The sequence below is a fragment of the Falco peregrinus genome, chromosome Z, assembly GCF_023634155.1.
Source record: "Falco peregrinus isolate bFalPer1 chromosome Z, bFalPer1.pri, whole genome shotgun sequence".
NCBI classification, from domain to species: Eukaryota; Metazoa; Chordata; class Aves; order Falconiformes; family Falconidae; genus Falco; species Falco peregrinus.
The window spans coordinates 19,184,602-19,205,315 of record NC_073739.1 but is presented as its reverse complement, the minus strand read 5'-3'; the positions used below and the strand labels follow the sequence as shown (position 1 = coordinate 19,205,315).

Here is a 20,714-nt window from a genome sequence, read left to right as displayed (position 1 = left end):
ATTTCTATCAACGTAAGTAACAAATACACAGAGTCAGAACTTAAAGTATAAGAATGCTTTAGTGAAATATATGATACTGTTGCAAGCCAGGATAATTTTTCAACTGGCAAGCATTTCTTAAAATTATTAGACATTTTACTGAAATGAGCTGACATTAACAACAACTTCAAAGTCCTACAAACTCTGCATATTACAGCTTTAGTTTTTCCATGTAGACAACCAGGACAGGTAGCTTTCAGAATCAAGCAGGAGGAAACACATGAAAACTGAAATGACTTCTTGAAAAATTCCAGTTTATGGGCTACTGTTACACTGTTCAACAACATTGTGTATTCTGAATATTAATTCTCATATTTGAAGATAGAGAACAATTTATTACTTGGGAGGCAATCTGCACAATATCTGAACGCTGTGAGTTTTTCCACGAGAAAAAAAATACATAGAAAGTACTCAACAAACTCAAGACTCCGTATTTGCTTCCTTCCTCAAAAGTGACTTGAGTCACTCAGACATCACCAACTTTTAACAGCCACTGCAGCTTATTTTGTGTGCCATCAGAAAATTAATTCCCAAGAAATCAACACATTTGGGAAGGAAGTGAAAAGAAAACTCTGCAGAGACACAGGTCATTCACTGCCTGTGACTGTTCATTGCATTAGGAACCATTCTCCAAAATCTGTTTGATTAATTTAAGGCCCTGGTTCAAAGACCAGCAGGACAAGAGTAGCTTATAGATACTAAAGCTCTGTAACTACATTAAACATTCCCTACAAGACTGAAATCGAATGATTAATTTCTTGCTAAACAGCTAATAGTCAAACACCCTCCAGACTCCTCAATTTTCTGTCAAAAAGTCTGTTTTATTCAAGAGATTTATAGCAGTGTATCTAGTAAAGCATAGCTCAGATTAGAGAGAGAACAAGCTAGAAAAATACGACAGCACATGCACATCTCTGCAGGGCAAGATGGAAAAATGTCACCTAGTTCTTTGCAGAAAAATTCCTGAACACAGAGAAGAAATGTTTCATGTCCTTCTTGAACAGGATATAAATTTAAAGCCTTTTAGAAGGTCAGATACTTCTAAATTTTTCTTAACCACTTTCCATCTTTAAGCAGCTTTCACCATCGTGCTGCAACTCATACATAAGCACTGGCTGGTGTTTAAAGAACTTCTCAGAAATGGGTACAGATCTGAAAGGGCTAAACATTTATTATACTACCTGCTAGTAGTCTTTGATACCACTGACCGAAAGGACTAGTTTGTTCTGCCAGTGGTCACTGGCATAACACAATCATTTTTCAAGGAACTGTAGGTGTCTGTACCCTCCGTTCTGCTGAACGCATGGTAAAGGGCAAAAATGGTTCTTAGCTCTCTGTTCCCATTATCCTCTTCACTAAGCAGTACTTCCTCCTGTCTGAACACATGTAAAAAACATTCTTCCTCTCAGAAAAAAAACCAGTGTAGCTGAGTTAGACCTGAATATAACTTTTAAGACAACCACAATCATTGACTTCCGTGAAAGACAGAAGTCATCACAGTAAACATTTTTAAAATGTGCATGATGGTCCAATTATCTGCAAGCTTAATACGTGATCATGCTATGAAAGCTAAAGGCAGAAAAAATATTAATTATGAAGTGCAGTTTAGCCATGTAATTGTGGTAATACAGAAACCAAATGTTGAATGTCACAACTATCACTGGAAATTAATACAGTCAGGTTAACTCAAATGTCATCTGCAAACTGACTCAGTCTGTCTCGTACTCTATAATAATTCAATAGCTGAATGGCAACAGTCATTTCTGCCAACACCTTTTTCATTTAAGCACTAAAAAAAACCCCATATTCAGAAACTTCAATGCAACTTGTGTGCCAGCTTCCATTTTCAACAGGATTTCAGGCAGTTATGTGTCATTCCACAGACACATAAATGTAAAATCTTGGTAACATTTCCCCAAGCTGTCTTTCCCATGAAAGTCTGTATTCTTGCCCATAACGTTTCCAAGTTCTACACATTCCCGTTCTTGTACACAGGCATCATCACTTAAGCACAGATGCTACTGAATAGTTTGGCAGATAAAACTTGCAGTTCTCAATGTCCACTGGCTGTGGGTCCTGCAAGATCTAATTGGAAGGGAATTCTCTTTATATATCTACCTGTCAAAACGGATCTTAAAATAAGACAAGCGTGGTGGCTATTCTGTGCCACTTCCTTTATTTCCTAAAATCAGTTTTGCAGTAGCAAAGTTTCCCAACTTCTCTGTTACAGGGTCACTACCATCTTTTATCTCAAGAACTTAGCATTTTATGCACAATAACAAGTCCAGGTGTAAGAGTTTAAGGCTCAGAAAGTAAGATTACTATATGAACAAGGGGATCATAAATGTCATCTGAAAATACATGGACCTGGAATCAATTCTGATACAATCATTCAGAGGAGAATCTCAGCTAGGGTTCTAACATTCAAGTATGGGGTCATTAGGGTTGCTTTATCTTATCTAATACAGTGCCAGCTGCTAGACAGCACCTTCCACTACATTTAACCACCTCCCAGAAACAACTCTCTCACTGTTCCCTGCTCCTTGCTCACCTTGTGAACTTTTGATGAAGCCTATTTTAAAGAATTAGACATCTGTACCTCCTAGACCAATGCTGTGAATTTTAGGATGCAGCAAGTACATCAGTGCTAGGAACAGAAATGCTTGGTCTAAGCTCTCTTTCCTGGTTTAAGTGGGTAGGGCTAACTTGGACTTCAAGCACATGAATCAGCTGGGTAAGACCTTTAGTTACTTTGTATATAATCAGAGGCTAAGCAGACATTACAGTTACCACAATTCGGCTGACGCTCAACATTTTAATTGCATTTCCAAAAGCTATAGGCTCCTGCCATGACTAAGCTGCTTTTCAGAATATGACTCAGTCTAGTAGCTCCAGACTTTCCTGTCTTACTTGTCTGACACCTGCATATGTTTACCTTCAGGCAAGGTTATATTTATTTACTCAGGTTTTTACCTATGGAAAGTAGATCCCTGTGAACCAGCGGGACTGTGGACAGATGGAAACGTAGCTAGACAGTCAGAATTTCAGGTTCCCCTGACTACTACTACTACAGAAATTTAACTTTTTCAAAACTGTGAACTTTAAGCACTTTTTTTTGTCACGAAGTGTTTGCTTGTACCATTTGTCGTAAATTTCAGATTTCGGACATCTTTTTTTTTTTTTTTTAACTACAACAGAATACAAATGTTCATCATTCAATGTAGAATTCTGTAATGAATTATTATAACATTGCATCAGCGTTACGGAAAGAATTCTTTAGATAGCACATTGAACACACTGTCATAATTTAACCTAGCACAAATTTTAGCTTCATGTTTATACATAGATTTATACAGGCACACACATATATACATATACACACAATATATATTTATATGGTATATATTATACATAAATACCTGAGGTATACTGGAAAATTTGAACTATCAGTGAACATCATGTAAGACTCCTTTCTCCAAAGTAAACATTTCCACACGTAAAGCACACAAAATTTTACCTGATCAGCAGTTGTGACATCAGAAATTACGGCATCAGGGGGTCTCTTCGGTGGATTCACTGTTACCTAAAGCATAAGCAGTAGCATTAATATTTCACTGCAAAAATCTTGTATCCACACCCATTCCAGAATATGTAAATTAAGTATAAAATGAAACAGCACTTACAAAGCTCTTAAGGTTCCTCTTATCCTTCCTACATTTACAGCCAAATAGAAAAAGACACCTAGGCCACAAAAAGTTTCTTAGCAAGGTTACCTTTAAAAGGTCACAATCCTGAGACAGCAGACCTGGCTAACCAGTAACATGTTCACTTGTACAGTTGATCTGTTTGATTTCATTTCTTCCAAACTATCCAAAAAAGTTCAAGCAAGAATTATTCACTCAGAAAAAACAGCTGTCTCATACAACGTTAGTGTTTTGGAACACGGAAACAGAAACAAAGCTTTTAAAACAAAATTTAGAAAGCACAGTGGAGTACAAAATTATTTACTACCTCACTCATGGACTACATCAACTTCCAGCTCTTTTTCAGTTTGCACTGGTTTGTTTGTGGGTTTTTTTCAATCACATGCTGCACAATTTTGTAAAAAAAGCTGTTCCTTGAGCAATCTACAGGTTCATTGTGCAGTTTTGAAGATACAAACTTTATCAACAGACTGACAGAGAACATCCTAGATCATGATAAACACAAAGAACACCACAACCAATTCAAAGCTATTGAAGTAGCTGAAATCTTTTTTCACCCCTTTTCTTCTCGGGTTTTCAAAACAAACAAGAAAAAGCCCAAACAAAGAGAAAATGGCATAAGTTCTATAAGGAAAGGAAGTAACTTGACTCTTACCTGTAGTAATTCTTAGTTTATGTAAGCTCTTTACCAAATAAAAGGGAAATCAAAAGAAACTGAGTGCTTTGTAGTTTCACATCTAATAACAAGAAAGGCTTTTCCCTGTGTATTAACAGCAGACTAAAGCCACCTCGTCAGTGGAAGACTTGATAACATCACTGTTGCTTCTGTCACTTTACAGACCCACAAGGGACCCACACATTAATCCGTTTGATAACAAGGATGCCACATAACATCTTCAAAACAAGAATGACTTGCCAATCTGGTTCCAGTTGGTTTAAAGAAAGTCAACCCAACCTACTAAGCCATTAAGACATTAAAACTAGCTGACATATGACATATAACTAGGGAAACCCCTCTACCAGTAGGGCAAGAAAACCCCAACTCAAGGGACAGACAACTTACACAGGGGGTTGCTCATCACAGACCTCAACTTGGAAATTTGTCCTCTTTAGTTTGCAGACACAGTAAACGTGTAAAGTGACAAAAAGACACATACTAAAATATGTCTGATCAGCCTGGAATGGCTTTTTGGCACAGAAGGATATGAAAGTCTTTTTAATTGGAAAGGTCTGCAAAGACAAAGTAGGAAAATTTATTGTTTGAAACTGGCCTCTTGCCTGCAGAGTTGTCTCTTGAATTTGCTATCACTGTGATGCCTTAATTACACTAAATTTGGGGGTCTTCCATCTCAGGAAGAACTGCTGCCTGAAACAGTTATTCTTCATATTTCAAAACATAAAAACATTTATATAGCATTCTCATACTTCACTAAATAGAGTGAAGAAATTGCAGTTGCCAGAAATGCAATGTTTAACTACAAATTGTCAAGGCACTACACTGGACTCACTTGTGTCACCACTTCCTTTGAACCACTATTTTTTTTTTTAATGCATTATTATAAAATCTGATTACAAAAGAATTAAGTGTTCCATCAAAGACCTTTATACATTGTTTGCAGTAATATTCTGTGAATTTGTTATAGTACACAGAGGCTTTTCCCATTTCTCTGAAGCAGCAGGCATTTCAAGATTTGGTTTGTAAAGTTACATATGGGAGAACTGTTATATAACTGATACAGATCTAATAAAAAAACTTGTAAATTTAGATAAAAAAAATCCCAAAGAACACTACCTACAGCATTACAGATGTGCAAAAAGTAGACGTTTCATTATAAATTTTTAAAAATACTGAGCCTAAAATAGCCTCTATTCAATTGACTGTTTATTACTGTAGTGCCTCAAGCCCCCAGTTCACAGTAACAATATCTGGCCATAGCTGGCGCCACCCTTATATATAGTATTGAAGGAAACAATACTTTTATATCAGATACCTCAATAGCTACTTCATGGATTTGGACATTCACACGTGTTCATGTGACATTGCTTGTCATTTGCCAACTCTCTCCCCACAATGCAGGAGTTCCACCCCAATGGAAGTGAGAAACTCTAATGTTACTTCTGTTTTCCTCTTTATCATTTCCAAACCTCTTTCACATGAACACAAACATTCATAAAGAGCTACACCTACAGATCTTTTCTAAAAATTGCAAGTTCAAACATGATACCACACATCTGAGTACTTCTCAGCTTTCTACTAAGCTAGTCTTTTTGCTAAAGCACATCTTGCAATATTAATATATGATCACACCTATTAGCACAAATTTAATGCATGACAACAAGTCACTAAACATGAAGACTCTCTGTATACGTACACACATAACCACCACTAGGTATCAATTTATGTTTAAATATAAATAGTCCCTCTACCGCCTTAAAACATAAGCCAAGAAAACCTCTGAGGTGGAGCAGCAGAACACACTGTAAAGCTAAACTGACGTCACACGGATCACATATTCCCGATCAGAAATGTAAGCGGAGAGGCAGAAATTGAAATGTGATCATGACAGCAGAGCTGAGGCAGGTTTAAACCAGGTTATGAGCCTAGTTGGCACAAACCAACAGCTCAGCAGTAGGCCCTTAGACAAAAGTATCTAAAATCTCTGCTTGTCACTCTCTTTGCTGCCCATGCTCAAACTAGGCCAGCCAAAAAATCTGCACTTAAAGCTATGTATAAGAGAGGTAAAGCTCACTAAATCTACTTGAGAAAACCAAAACTTCAAATAAAGCCACTTACCTGTTCTTGTTGTGATCTAAAAGATCTCTAAATTTTTTTCAGATCAAAAGTAGATTGAGAAAATACAACCTTTCCCAAGCTAACTTTTAACAAGCAATTAGTAACTTTCCTCATCTGTTCATTTATGAAGAGTGTGACTGGGAGTAACTAAGTACGTAAAATCAAAGGACATGAAGTTTCTTTTGTTTGCAAAGCCTACATTTGGGTTTGCTAAAACCAAGAGTCAATAAGACTTGCCAAATTGGACAGTTGAACTGACAGTATATTCCATCTGACCTACAGAAGTAGGATTTTATGAAAATTAGCACAGCCCAAAGTACAACATGTAATAGATTCTACCACTTCTGTGGAATTAATTGGGTCAAATCAGGTCGAGTACAGACTGCTACAGAGTCAACTTCAAAAAACCTTCTTCTAAAAAATCTAATACAAATCCTCTAGAGGAGTGTTCTGTCCATATCATGCATTTTATATGAATATCAATTTTATTTTAACTTCAGACATAGTTTTCTAAGTCCAAGTCCTGAAAATTTAGATTCTAAAAGTTTTCCAGAGAATATCCTATTCTGTTTTCCACTAGGAAATTCTGTATCTGTAATTTCAAATATTTGAAGGTAGGAATATCTCATCAGTTGTATGTTTAGCAATTAACTTTCCTCCCTAACTGTCAAAACAAAACCATTGGTCTCTAAGGCTCTGAACAGTACCTTTCCATTTCAGGCTCTTCAATGAACCAAAGTCTTTAAATTCCATTTGAGTCTGTACTGCCACACAGCTCAAATGCTAGTTTATCCTTCCTAGTTCATATAGCAAGTCTTTTTCTTGCAGTGCAGTCAGTAGTTTTAAGGTTTTCTTTGAATATGTGTGAATATACCTTGGCCTTTTCTGATGTTCGTTTTCCACCAAATCCTCCAGCTCCAACAAAAAACAAAGAGAACTGATTATAACACACTAGGTCCTTTCCACAGTAGGTATTCACTGAAAGACAATAAAAGAGGAAGGTCATACATTGTCTTCAATCCCCTTCTTCATATAGCTAGCATGTGTGGTTACAAGAGAAAAGTCCAGCTGCAAATATGACAAAGCTCATTTTAACAACTGAAAACTACGACAATGGTCACGCTTTCATGTTGCACTGTTGCAAGTCACTTCCTGACTAGTGAAGACTAAAGATCTTTTTCAAATAACATTATCATTAACTTTATCTACATGAAAGCATTAAAATTTAAAAATGAGCTATCAAAATACTGATGACATCCAAGGTGCCAAAAACAGTCAACAACAGAGTGCTGAAATTAGTATTTATTTTGGCATCTCTCACTGTGTTAGCAATTTATTTAAATATGATACAATTGTGCCATAAAATATGATGTTTTAGAAGCTATTAAGAATCCCTAGTGTGCAAAGCACATTACCAACTCACACAAAACATGCCATTAGTAGTTTTTTCATACTAGTACTACTATAAAAAGAGCTTCAGAGCAAGCTTTAGTTTAAGGTCACCTGTTCCTTTTGAAGAAGTTAAAACTTCTTACACTGAACTGAGATTCAGCTTCCTACTTCCAGTTCATGCCTATTCCCCTCCCTTACACTGAAATTTTCAGTATTGTTAATAATATTAATTTCCAGTTCTGGAAGAAATTTAAAAACCACTAAGACTCTGCTCACAAAAAGAAATTCTGTGTCTTGCAGAAACAGACAAGCTTAATGTTAACCCAGAATAGAAGCAAAACACAGCTAGAAGGAACAAAGGGGACAGTAAAGCCCTTTTTACACTTTTATCTGTAAACTGAAGGAATAAAAGGTCAACAGTGTTTAGAGATTCACTACCTATTAACCTATTCCCTCAAACTAATTTCCCAAGGGACCTTGGTATAACCAAACCTGAAGATACCAACATTCTGAAAACAATTCATCAACATCCAGAGACATTCTGATCCTTTAACTTGGATTACAAGAGGAAGGAAATGGGGTTTGGTTTTATTTAGAAAAGAATAATGTAGACATAAAAAAAGAACACAAGACATGCTCTTAAAGATGGCTGGTTTGCAGATGAGTCTACACAACATACACATGACTAACCTTTGGAAACCCACCCCACAAAACATATGCACACACCCCCTTGCTGAAGGCTGCCAGAATCTAAAATGGCTGCCTTCAGATAGGACTAAGTAGTACTATTAAAGAACTTTGTTCAGTTTGCACAGTGCACTATTCCACCTACATAGGGAAAATTCAAACGTTCTCTGCAATCTTTTTCCAATTTCCAATCTTATTTCAGTATGTTAACTGCCCAAGAACAATTACATTATACGTTTACACAGCTATTGCTAACTAGCTCACTTCTCAGCTTTCACTGAGATTTAATAAGCTAGCAGTCTTTACTGGGATAAGGCTAGCAGGTATTGGTATAGCTAGTTAAAAACTGAGCGTGTCAAATTTTACCACATTCCCTCGAAAAATTATAAACCTTCTTACCATCTATAAGCAAGACTGCTCCTGATCCTTTGTCGAGAATATCAGCAATGGTTGAAACTGAAGTTAATTGCCCTGTAAGAAAAGAAGAAACATATACATGTTGTAAGGGTTTGCTTCAGGAACAAAGTCGATACATGACTCTTTATGCTTCCTTACTAACAATAATAATAATGGTAATAATAATCATAGTGGTAGTCACAGTAATCACAATCATCACAATTATAATAAAAGTGTCTGGGAATCTTTGCAAATCTTCATTTGTAGATTTAAGAATTTTTTTTATTATTTTTTTTTTTAAGTCTTGAGGGTTTATTTAATAGAATCTTGCTCTAGTTTATGCTTTGAACTAAACGCAAATTGCATTTCAGACTCAAACACATCACTTAACTTCACAGATAGCTCCAATCCCTTAAGGATTGTCCACAAATTCCAAGGGGGTTGAAACAGTTAGTGTTCTACAGAAGCTCAGCTCAGCTGAGGGCCTGGGCCTGTGGGTTTACTAAGTTTGTCCCTAAAGAGGTTATTGCTCTAGAGAGATATGTAAACATATATGTTTACATAATCAGCCTATGGAAAGGAAAAAACTTTATAAAGTCCCGGCAATCCATTATTAATTATAAGACTTCTTTGAAGTTACTACAACTCTCACACATCTCCTTTTTGTTTCAACAAGAAATTAGGCCACTTATTTGTGGCTTGCAAGATTATTTCTTTCCTTCTACCCACTAGAAAAGTTAATTTTTAACAACTACTAATGAAGAAATCCTGACACATGCATGCATATCCTGGATGAGCCTAACAAGCACCTCTCAAGTGCTGTTATCCAGGAAAACACTGAGATGTATGAAAAGAGTTTGCTACTGCCGTAACTAGTATCTTGAGAATTTTGACAGGAAGAAAATTAATTGCTTTTTAACCTCCTCATCAAGATGTCTATTCCTCCTTTACATCCATAATTTAAATCTTACCTATTTACAGGCACACAGATGCAACCAATGTTACAGAATTTTTAGATAAACATCCCAAAAGTTCTACGATACAACTTTACAGAAAGAATTGTAAGTTCTGCTCATTTAGTATGAAATTATTTGAGCAATACACCAGAATGTAGTATATTTGCTCACTATACCAAAGATCAGGCGTGAGTTTACTAACTATACTTTAGAAAAGCAGCATCTGATACCAAGAACAGAGTTTCAAAATTCCTTCAATCATGCAATAGGTTGCCTCTCTTCTCCCCTTCCCCTTGTAAAACGAATATGCAAAAAATCCAGCTGCAAACACAGCTTTCTTAGTTCCGTTTATAATATGGCTACAGGAACTGTTTCATAGTGAAAAGCAAATCAGCAACACTAAAGGACTGACCTGAGGCTGGTAATGGTTTATACAGTTCCAGATATTGCTCACCATGCAGCATCTATGTAAAGAAAGGCAGTGCTGTAACAATCAATATATATTATATTGCTTCCCCCATCACAATTGCAAGGAAATACATAGTTATTTTAGAAAGTGTTCAGAACAAACAAATTAAAAAAATGCAAGTTCGTTTTGTATTTTCAATTTCATCCCCAGCAGAAAGTATTTTCAAAGAAACTTACAAACTTCTGTGGTTTAATAAAAGCATAGTGAACACAAATTAAAATTAAACAAAAAATTGATCATTCATACCACCTTGGGCTGATACAGGTTATACAAGTGAAGCAAATTAATAATTTCTTGGAATATATACAACACACTGAATCTTCCTTTTCTAAAATAAGTGGAACTTATTAATATCACAAACACACTAAAAAAGTAATCTTATATAAAGCCCAACAACATTTGATACTTGACTCTTCCATACCTTTGTGATATCAATATTTAGTCCTGGAAGAGAAGGAATACCATCAAACATCGAAGTCTGAGCAGGAATTACTCCAAAGCTGGGTAAACAGCAGAACTCTTCATTTCCTTCAAAAAGAAATTTTAGGTGATCTGGATCCTTAGTTGACATTCCCACACCAAGAGCATACAGAATAGGCTCTAAGCGAGTATATTTATACACGTTGGTAGCCAATTCCCGGCCAACAATGCTTGCCTGGAAATTAAAAGTCAGTATAAAATAAAACTTCACAATAGTTAATACTGCATTTGACTTTTTCCTGTAATTCTCATATTAGACAGAATTCCAAGCCAAAACCACACTGACCAACAAGACCCGTTCCCCTGCCCCTCTTCTGAACAATACCCTAACTAAAGACACTTACAAGAACATGCATTCAGCATTATTCAGTCTATTTAGTCTTAAGTTTTCCCATCATCAGTAATAAAAAGTGGAGCCTGGAGATGTTTCTTATTTTTCTTCCTCACTTCACAGTTTAAAACCCACATTTACTCTTGCAGACAGCAAGCCAGAGTAGAAGCTGATCATGCAACACAAATCTCTCTGCTCACGGTTTTCACCTAACTGAGTGCATCTGGTAGACATAGGTACTTGCCGTGTCAATAGATGAAGAGACCACTGATCCAGAGCTTGTTGAATTCATAGAAACATTCCCCTGAGACTCTATGTGACTTAGAGCATCATTCAATACGCTTATGGACTCTAGAGAAAGGAATTGAAAAATAATCACTTACGAATAGCCATAAATGAGACGTTCCAGTTAGACACACAACAAACATGCCAGCAAATGAGATATAGCCCAGTACTTCTCAACTTAAACACAATAAATATACAATTGCAAATTGAGCACAGCCCTGCATTTTACAGGCATTTACACAATAGTCGATGATAAGTGATCTCTACACCAGTTCCATCTGTTCTGCACCCAGCAGTCAACCATGACACCTATCTAATTCAAGTGCCTGAAACATAACCGGTGCTATATGCCACCATTCAAGCCAAAAGGAGTATGTCAGTAAATACCTTGTTTTATTCCCTGAACCATAGTGTTGAAAGGAGAAGATAACGTGCATTACGTTTCAACTCAGAAGTATACACTGGAAAATTAGTACTGCTTTTCTAATCTTGAAAATTATTTGCAATAAAAGAAACATCTCATCTGGCAAGTTACCCTCTTTCCCAAGTCACACAGATAAGCAAATAAATACATCTGAGCTTGAATAATGGCAAGATTACAAGTGAGATGTTGCATGGCTGAGATACAGAACTCAGCTATGGTAAAGGCAGGCCATCAAGAACAGCTTGGTCCTTGAAGCTCAGTGTGGCTAAAATCAATGTTAAACATTGATGTGTTAGAAAGTACCAAACAAAAAGTGGGAGAATCATGCACAGAAAAATAAAAGTGATTAAATTGGAGGAGTGTAAAATCATTATTTAACTACCTTAAACTTGGAGCTGATCCCCTCCACTTCAAAACCCCTACACTTACACTGACTTGCACTGCTGCTCAGACTAACACTGTTGTTGCTCTATTGCACTGCATCCCCCTAAATATCCTGCAAGTTAACCACATACTCTCCTGCAGAGTCTCCATGTCCTGAACTATTTCTTCCTTCCTAGTCTCACTGCCAGAATCTTCATCCCTTTTTGCATTCATGAAAAGAATGAAGGAAAAGAAATAATGAGCTGCTGGGAGAAGTAACAGACTGTCTCCGCCTTTCTCACATGAGCCAAAGAAAGACTTTCACATTGCCTCAAGCAAAAATACAGTTTTGACCTCCAAGTAAACTTGAATGTTTCCTCAACTTTTCACATTCATAACCTATTTCCATGCAGGAACACAACTATCATTCTTAATGGTGAAATCCAAAAAAGATTACCAACATGTATCTTAAATGCAATGACATCATTAAGACACATTATAATCTGTAATTTAATAATGGTGCAGAATACTACAATCTCCATTTCCAAGTTTTTCTTCCAGAATATATGATATGACTGGCTTCTTAAAGTGGTGAGCTGGCTAGTGTCTGGCTGAACACTAAGGATATAGCAGAATCACAAAACAGTTCGGGTCAGAAGCAACCTTTGAAAGTCACCTAGTCCAACCCCCCTGCAATAAGCAGGGACATCTTCAACTAGATCAGGTTGCTGAGTCCCATCTAATCTGACCTCGAATGTTTCCAAGAATGGGGTATCTATCACCTCTGGGCAATCTGTTCCAATGTTTCACCACTCTCATCGTAAAAAGATTTCTTCCTTACATCTAGTCAAAATCTACTCTCTTTTAAATTAAAGCCATTACCCTTTGTCCTGTCACAACGTCCTGCTAAAAGGTCTCCATCTTCCTTAAAAGCTTTAAGTACTGAATGGCTGCAGTAAGGTCCTCTCCCTGGAGCCTTTTCTCCAGGCTGAACAACCCAAACTCTCTCAGTCTTTTGTCACAGGGCAGGTGTTCCAGCCCCCTGATCATTTTCGTGGCCCTCCTCTGGACCTGTTCTAACAGGTCCATGTCTTTTTTGTACTGAGGACCCCAGAGCTGGACACAGTACTCCAGGTGGGGCCTCACCAGAGAGCAGAAGGGCAGAATCACGTTCCTCAAGCTGGGGCCACACTTCTTTTGATGCAGCCCAAGATACAGCTGGGTTTCTGTGCTGCAAGCGCACACTGCCAGCTCACGTCCAGCTTCCCACTCACCGCTATCCCTATGTCCTCCTCTGCAGGGCTGCTCTCAATCCCTTCATATCGCAGCTTGCAGTGATACCAGAGGTTGCCCCAACCCAGGTGCAGGACTTTTCACTTAGCCTTGCTCAACCTCATCAAGTTCACATGGGCCCACCACTCAAGTTCTTCCAGGTCTCTCTGGGTGGCATCCTGTCCCTCAGGCATGTCAACTGCACCACTCAGCTCGATGCCCTCTGCAAGCCTGTGAGGGTGCACTTGATTCCACCATCTATGTCACTGATGAAGATATTAAACAATACTGTCTCAATATGGACCCCTGAGGGACACAAATTGTCACTGATCTCCATCCGGACATGGAGCTGTTGACCACTACCATCTGGATGCGACCATCCAACCAATTCCTCATCCACTGAGCAGTCCATCCATCAAATCCACCTCTCTTTCTATCTTGCAGGAACGATGTTGCGGGGGACCACATCCAAAGCCTTACAGAATTCCACAGAGATGACAGCTGTATCTCTTCCCTTGTCCACTTACGTAGTCACTCCATCACAGAGAGCCACTAGTTTCATCAAGAAAGACTTGCCCTCAGTGAAGTCATGCTGGTTGTCTCGAATCAGCTCCCTGTCTGCCACGTGCCTTAGCATAACTTCTAGGAGCTTCTGTTCCACACTCTCCTCAGGTACAGAGGTGAGGCTAACAGGTCAGTAGTTCCCAAGGTCCCCCTTATTACACTTTTTAAAAAGTGAGATGCAATGGTGTTCACCTTTAATATCACAAGCCTCACCAAAATTATTTTTTTAAACTTTTTTTTAAACTTTGGCTTACTGTTATATTTGTAATCAGAAACAGCACTTGACCAGAATAATTTAATAACACCTTTATTGATTTTCAAAGTGTACGTGTGCAGAGAAAGCTGTCTTTAAGGACAGAATGCTCTTTCAAGGACTCCTGGATTTATTTCTTTATATCTATGACAGACATCAACCACATGAGATATGTCTACACTTCTAGGCCCAAATTTCTTGAGATGTATCGGTAGAAAGTATATGTTATGCTCTGTGTTTCAAGGTGGGTTTCACCCTTTAATACCAAAGCTACTTTTAAAATGCCACCTTTCTGGGGTGCCTGAAAAGCTTAAGCGAGCTATTAGAATATCACCAAATACAGGCAGCAAAGTAGGGTTTTTTTCTTTTTTTTAATAAAGACAGAGGGGAAAATGTTAATCTCTTTTTTTGACCCCAGAATTACTTTTCCAGTTAAGAATCCCAGTGCTGACATAGTTCTTTCACCTTCCCGGGACTGTTAGAGCAGCATGCAATAGAAATGTCTCAACTTATTGTTTCAGTTTTCACCACTCTTCTACATCCTGGCATAAGAAAATGGACTAGTATAGCATTAGATTTACAGTAATATTCTAGCAGTTGACCAGATACGAATCTTTCACATGAGGCAGGGTTACACCTTCAAAGAAAGAGTAGATTAGACTACTGCATGAAGAAGTACAAAGTTATAATCAAATACATTGTTACGAGCTAACAAAGCAATATGAGATTGCTGAAAAATAAAGATGAAGCATTACAAAATCACTAAGTGAGGTTCAGACACTAGTAAGAATGGTTTCAACAGTCTTTGTTTTGTACTCATTTTGAGTAGGGAAAGTAAAAAGAGAGGGGGAGGTAAGCACAGAGCACTACATGAATTTTCAGTCATGTAAACACGTAAGGATGCCTGAAATTAATGTTTCAGCAGTAGACTTAGCGTGACAATTTGAACTTTTTAATACATGACTCTACAAGCTGAGTAAGGTTCTCACAAGATCCAAGAAAGAGCTCAAAGGGTATAATTTTGGCAGAAACAAACCCAGCAGGAATACATTTCATTAATATAATTAGTTTTAATATTGGTTTGGGATATTTTTTAAGTTGTTACACTGTCAGTGAACTCTGAAATCTTAAATGTCCACTACCCCAGCATGGGCTGCTATTACAGAGCAGTTGATTAGCAGACAGCAGGGAAAGATTAACCCGAAAAGCAAAGGCTGAGAACAGTCATGACAAAGTCTGCCTCCTTCCAAAAGTATTCTTCTTAACTTTCCAGTTAGGGAACACTGCACGTGAACCATATCCCTTAACTATGGAGGAAACAGCACCAGTATTTTAACCTTTTTTAAACACATATGAAAGTTGAAATTGAAGCTGGAACAGTTTTCTTCTAATACACTTTTTTTCTTTATATACATATGAAGTGTACATACATACATACACACCTATGTGTTTAATATTAATTTCCTCTATACTAGAGATAAGCTTTAGAAATGTGCCAAAAGTCACCCACTGAGAATACTCAAGTTGTTTTCTGTACCTAGACAGCTTCTAAGATAATTTAAAATGGATGTGAATTTTGACACATTTTACAGATTACAGCAGATTACAGACCTCTAAAATACTAGATTTACCTGAAACTGTCTCATATCTTCACAACTTAGGAGGAAATCAAGACAGAGAGCTATTGCCTCATATAGGTGACAGACTTAATTAATTCTATTTTCCTAGATAACAAGTGAACATACTAACCCACGCAATTACATACTACAGAATACAATCTGCAAGACAGGGATGGTTGACTTCCACCTATGTCACAAGACAATTTGATTTCTCCCTTTGTGCAACAGGAAGAACTGGATGAGGACATGAGCAAATAGTGCACTGTGGAGGCAAGGGCTACCGTATCTCACTTTGTCTGAGAGGGAATACGGGAAGATAACAAGCCGATGTGCTGTGCAGTGTGCAACTGTGACATACTGCACATGCACATTCAGATGCTTCTGTATCACATTTAATTTGGTCTTTCTGGTTATGCACAGGCAGAGGAGCCCAGGACCTCTCAGTATCTCAAAACACTGAATCATGCTACCATGACAAATATGTCAGCTCACTAGATCCAGCTGCATATCTGGGCCCGAGCAATTTTTTTCTAGTACTAGTCAAGCCAAGTCACATTATTCTGCAATTGTTACTGCCTAAGGGCATACAGGGAGCTGGTTACAATGACTTGCTGATGGTACACTGGAAGTTGATTCCAGGCCCTAACCTTAAGGCTCTGATCATGCCCTGCACATCTTGAAAGATTTCTAGCTTGTTCTGAAGTGGTATAAAGTACACTGAAACTATTATTTCCGTTTAATCATTAGTAAGAAAATACCATCATTGTGCAAATTAAGAAAGAGCTCTAACGTGTAAGTCACTGCAGATTCACTACTGCCTCAGGGGCAGCAACATTTTCGTGTTAAGTAGATGGTTACCTTTCACTCCAGGTAAAAGGAATACAGAAGAATACTCGCCAGCAAAACTACATCTTCCACTTCAACTTCCTAAGGCCCAAATTGTCGCATAGCTTCTTCAAAAAAAGAAGTCTGTTCTCAGATTCTTCTGTTGTTGAAAATGGTATCATGTAGTGAATGTACAAGTAACCGTATTTTTTGATAGTTTAACAGGATTGTACCTGAAATTGTGTGACCATACAGAGGAACTGCCAGAACTTCTCCAAGTACATTAAGGACTAAGCCTGTAAAGCTTATGGAATAACTACAAAGAACATTAAAAGACACTTAAGGTATTGAAAGGAAAGTGAAAAGGCAAGCACAGTCAGTTACACAGACTGTGTCACACAGCTTTTGAGGTAAGGGGAGGAGTTTGGACAGAAGACTGGACTGCACAATGAGCAGCTGCTTGTCTAGGAAGAGGTAGGGTAACTACCAAGAAAGACTGCTTTACCAAGCACATTATCATGATACCTGAGAAACTTCAGTGAGTTACAGAATTAGCATCAATTGCCAAATCAAGTGACAATTAACTATTTCCTATTAAATAAAATTGCACAAACCCTATAAAACCATATTCTGGTACGTAAGTATGAGTTTTTTAGCTTGATTTAGTTTCTGTGCCAAGAGAACAAGTAAAGTTTACAAACTGAAGAAGCGTTTCAAAAAAAGATCAAAAAAAGGCATAAAGAAAAATTTGGATCTTTTTACTTAAACTGGTTTTAAGAAAAATATTCAATATTTTCATTTCTTAAAAGGCCATCACTAAAATGTAAAGATGAGACAGTACTTCCATTTAGTCTTCAAGAGTTTCAGCATCTCCAGCAACCCTACCTTGGCTAAAATACAGAACCATGAACATGCTCTGGTTAAACATCAAACGAGTGCTTTGCTAGGCAGTCTCTAAATGCATGATCATGCAGATATCAGGCATTTATTTAAGAGAACAACCTCCCACTATGCTTGCAAAAAAGAGTTCTAAGCAAAATAATAAAAAAAAAGTACATGAATCCAAGTATTCAGTTATGTATGATTGTTACACACACAACAAAAATTACCTTTAAAAAAACCACCAAACTAACCAACAGATTACACTCCTACTTTTTTGTAGTCTAGAATGAATAAAGTCAAACTGATCTCATCAGTATGCCCAAATTATGAAACAAGATTAACAACTCTGATTATGAAATCTTCTACTATATTGCATGCAAATTCTTTATATAATTGGTATTTTTTTATAATGACACATAATGGTTAGTACATGATTCCTCTTCACAGCACCCAATTACTTTAATGATTTCTTCTGGGAGAGTTTTACCTTGCAGATATTTGGTATTGTATCTTTAAATTTTTAATGCAAGTACTCTAATTATTTCTCCTTATTTAACAGATTAATACCTTCAGGCAACAAAGTGGAGGGTTTGGCCGTAGAAAAAACTTCTAACATAGAGGTGAAAATTCTATTCAGCTATACTTCTTTAGAATTTTCCTCAACCCTTCTGCTGATTCTCACATGCAACAAACTAATGAAAGCATTTTCATTTAGCCTGGCAGTCTCTCTGGATTGATGCAATTGAAAGAAAGATGCTGCATTTTCACCAAGTTCATACTAAAACAGAAGCTAAGGTAAGTACACTGCATGGGAGACTCACGTAGTATTTATAATTTCCTGACTGTAGAAACCTGCTATGTTGTATTGTAAGCACATTTACTTCTGAAATCCAAAATCTTGTCAATTTTTTTCTCCCAATAGCATCAAGAGGCAGATGTGGAATATCACATGCAATGCTGATGCAACTTTTAAAAGAAATTCCCATCTACAACTTCCCCCCCCCCCCAACATTTTTCTGCTAGCAAGCCATAAAAATAACATTGTACATGCAACAGGATGGAGAACAGATCAGAAGCTATAAAGCTGAAATTACGTTGTCACAAATACCATTCCATAGCAGGACAGAGAACGTTTATAAACAGACAGACATTTGGAAATAGGATAACTGCAAGCCAAGGATCAGTGAAAACAGTCAATAAGATGATATAGAACTGCTTTATGGCTGGTTACACTCCTCCACCAAGATCTGAGGGAAAGGACGTAAGAGTGTCCTGCTCTGGTTTTAGTTTTGGGATCTAAATACATATGCCTAAGATTTTAATGAAATGGCCTAATGGATTTAAGCACCAACAGCTTAAACATATCTACTGTGTGAGTACCTTTGAAATTCAACTGGGATTGTACATAAGGATGCCTCTCTCCCTCCTCACCCAAATACTTCAATGCTGGCATTTCCTAATTTGGCAAATACTCAATCTCTGACCTAAAAAACAACTTGCTTTGATCTAAATAACCACATGCATAACAAAAAAACAATTATCAGTGATACTAACTCACACAAACTAATGGAAACATCTTCAGAAATCTTGGAAAGAAGTCAGGAAAATTAGTCTCTATGGTTCACTAAGGAATTATGACAACTATTAATCTAAATAAAGAGAGACATAAAAAAACAAAGAGAAAGTTTGGAATATGGAAGAGAAGCAAGTACAGTAGCAGAAAAGATCAGAGTAATTTTGGAAAGGGGCCAGGGGGGTGGGGCGGGGGAGGAGGAATAAAGAAAGTACACAAAGCATTGGAACAGACAGTCATCTTGGTCACCAGCCAAGGAGGCGACGTTACTCAGGAACACAAGGCATCAAGGAAGAACTTTGCTGTGCTATATCAAATGACTTAACCAGAGAGCTTTTTGGTATGGAAATGTCTACAAAAAACAAGATTAGATGACCTAAAGGAAAATACAATCTATTACAATAGTACTACCCGTTTGTAGGCGCAATCAAATAAAACACTACCATTAATCTGGCTGCAATACATAAAATAATAGTGATGTTGCTTCCCTAAAAACTCTTATGAAAGATAAAACTGTCTTAATTCTACATGTTAGAACACAAAAGGTTCCTTAAAAAGATCTGACTGTATTGAAACAGTATATGATTAATATCACTCGTTTACAAAAGAATTCACTGGTTCCATAGACTTTTGAAGTAAAGTTTCAGCAAATGTCTGACAAGAAAGCATTCTCTTCTAATCTTTACTGGCCCAAACTATCCACATTATCAAAGTCTCCTTTACCTTGGATACTTCTGGGTTTGCTGGCGTTATCAAAGTCACAGACCTTCTCCCACTTATCTCTCACAGCTTCAGGTGTCATTGGCTGATTCTTTCCTCTGACAATAGCACCCAAGGATCGCTCCCAGCGTACTAATGGGAAACATGAGCCAGAGTTAAAGTAACAAAGAAAAAACCTTTCAGTTTCTTTATATGACTTTCATCTAGGCCACTACTTTCAAGACAGTGCAAGAAAGGAAAGGTTTTAAGTACTTCAGTTTAACTCACTGGTATAACTTCAGGTGGGACTAAAAGGGCTCACTGCTTTTAACTAACATTTAGAAAAGGAACAGCACTGGGTTTACATTTCATTAAAGCCATAAGAGACTAATTCCCCTCTGAAAATATTCCAACAGTTTTAGGATTCTTTCTAGTGAAAAGCTTTAGCTAGTATCTGTCTACAAACATCCTTTTCTGACCTGATTTTGGCTACTAATGCTTAGGAATCTTCTGAAAGCCTACGAAAACTATAGGGAAAATGTGAAAACCACTTTTTTATCTATGAAAGAATGTTAATACCAGTAGCCAAAATCACCAAATGGCCCCTGAAGTTGTATTTCAATACTGTAACTTCAGAGAAACGCGTAAGGCTAATGTGAAATCGGTTCTGGGAGGATACAAACTTCTTGTATTGCATCTAATCTTTG

The 20,714-nt window shown here is 37.3% G+C and overlaps 1 protein-coding gene across 1 annotated transcript in view; it reads right to left on the bottom strand.

Moving 5' to 3' along the window:
• HSD17B4 (hydroxysteroid 17-beta dehydrogenase 4) overlaps positions 1–20,714 on the bottom strand; it is a 67,994-nt gene that overhangs the window by 30,644 nt on the left and 16,636 nt on the right. Inside the window, exons 11-17 of the mRNA XM_055790440.1 lie at positions 20,032–20,160; positions 11,493–11,599; positions 10,859–11,092; positions 10,381–10,432; positions 9,016–9,087; positions 7,412–7,515; positions 3,557–3,622 (exon numbers count right to left, since the gene is read on the bottom strand). Of these exons, the coding sequence (XP_055646415.1) occupies positions 3,557–3,622; positions 7,412–7,515; positions 9,016–9,087; positions 10,381–10,432; positions 10,859–11,092; positions 11,493–11,599; positions 20,032–20,160 (764 nt within the window). The remainder of the gene's footprint in view (positions 1–3,556; positions 3,623–7,411; positions 7,516–9,015; positions 9,088–10,380; positions 10,433–10,858; positions 11,093–11,492; positions 11,600–20,031; positions 20,161–20,714) is intronic.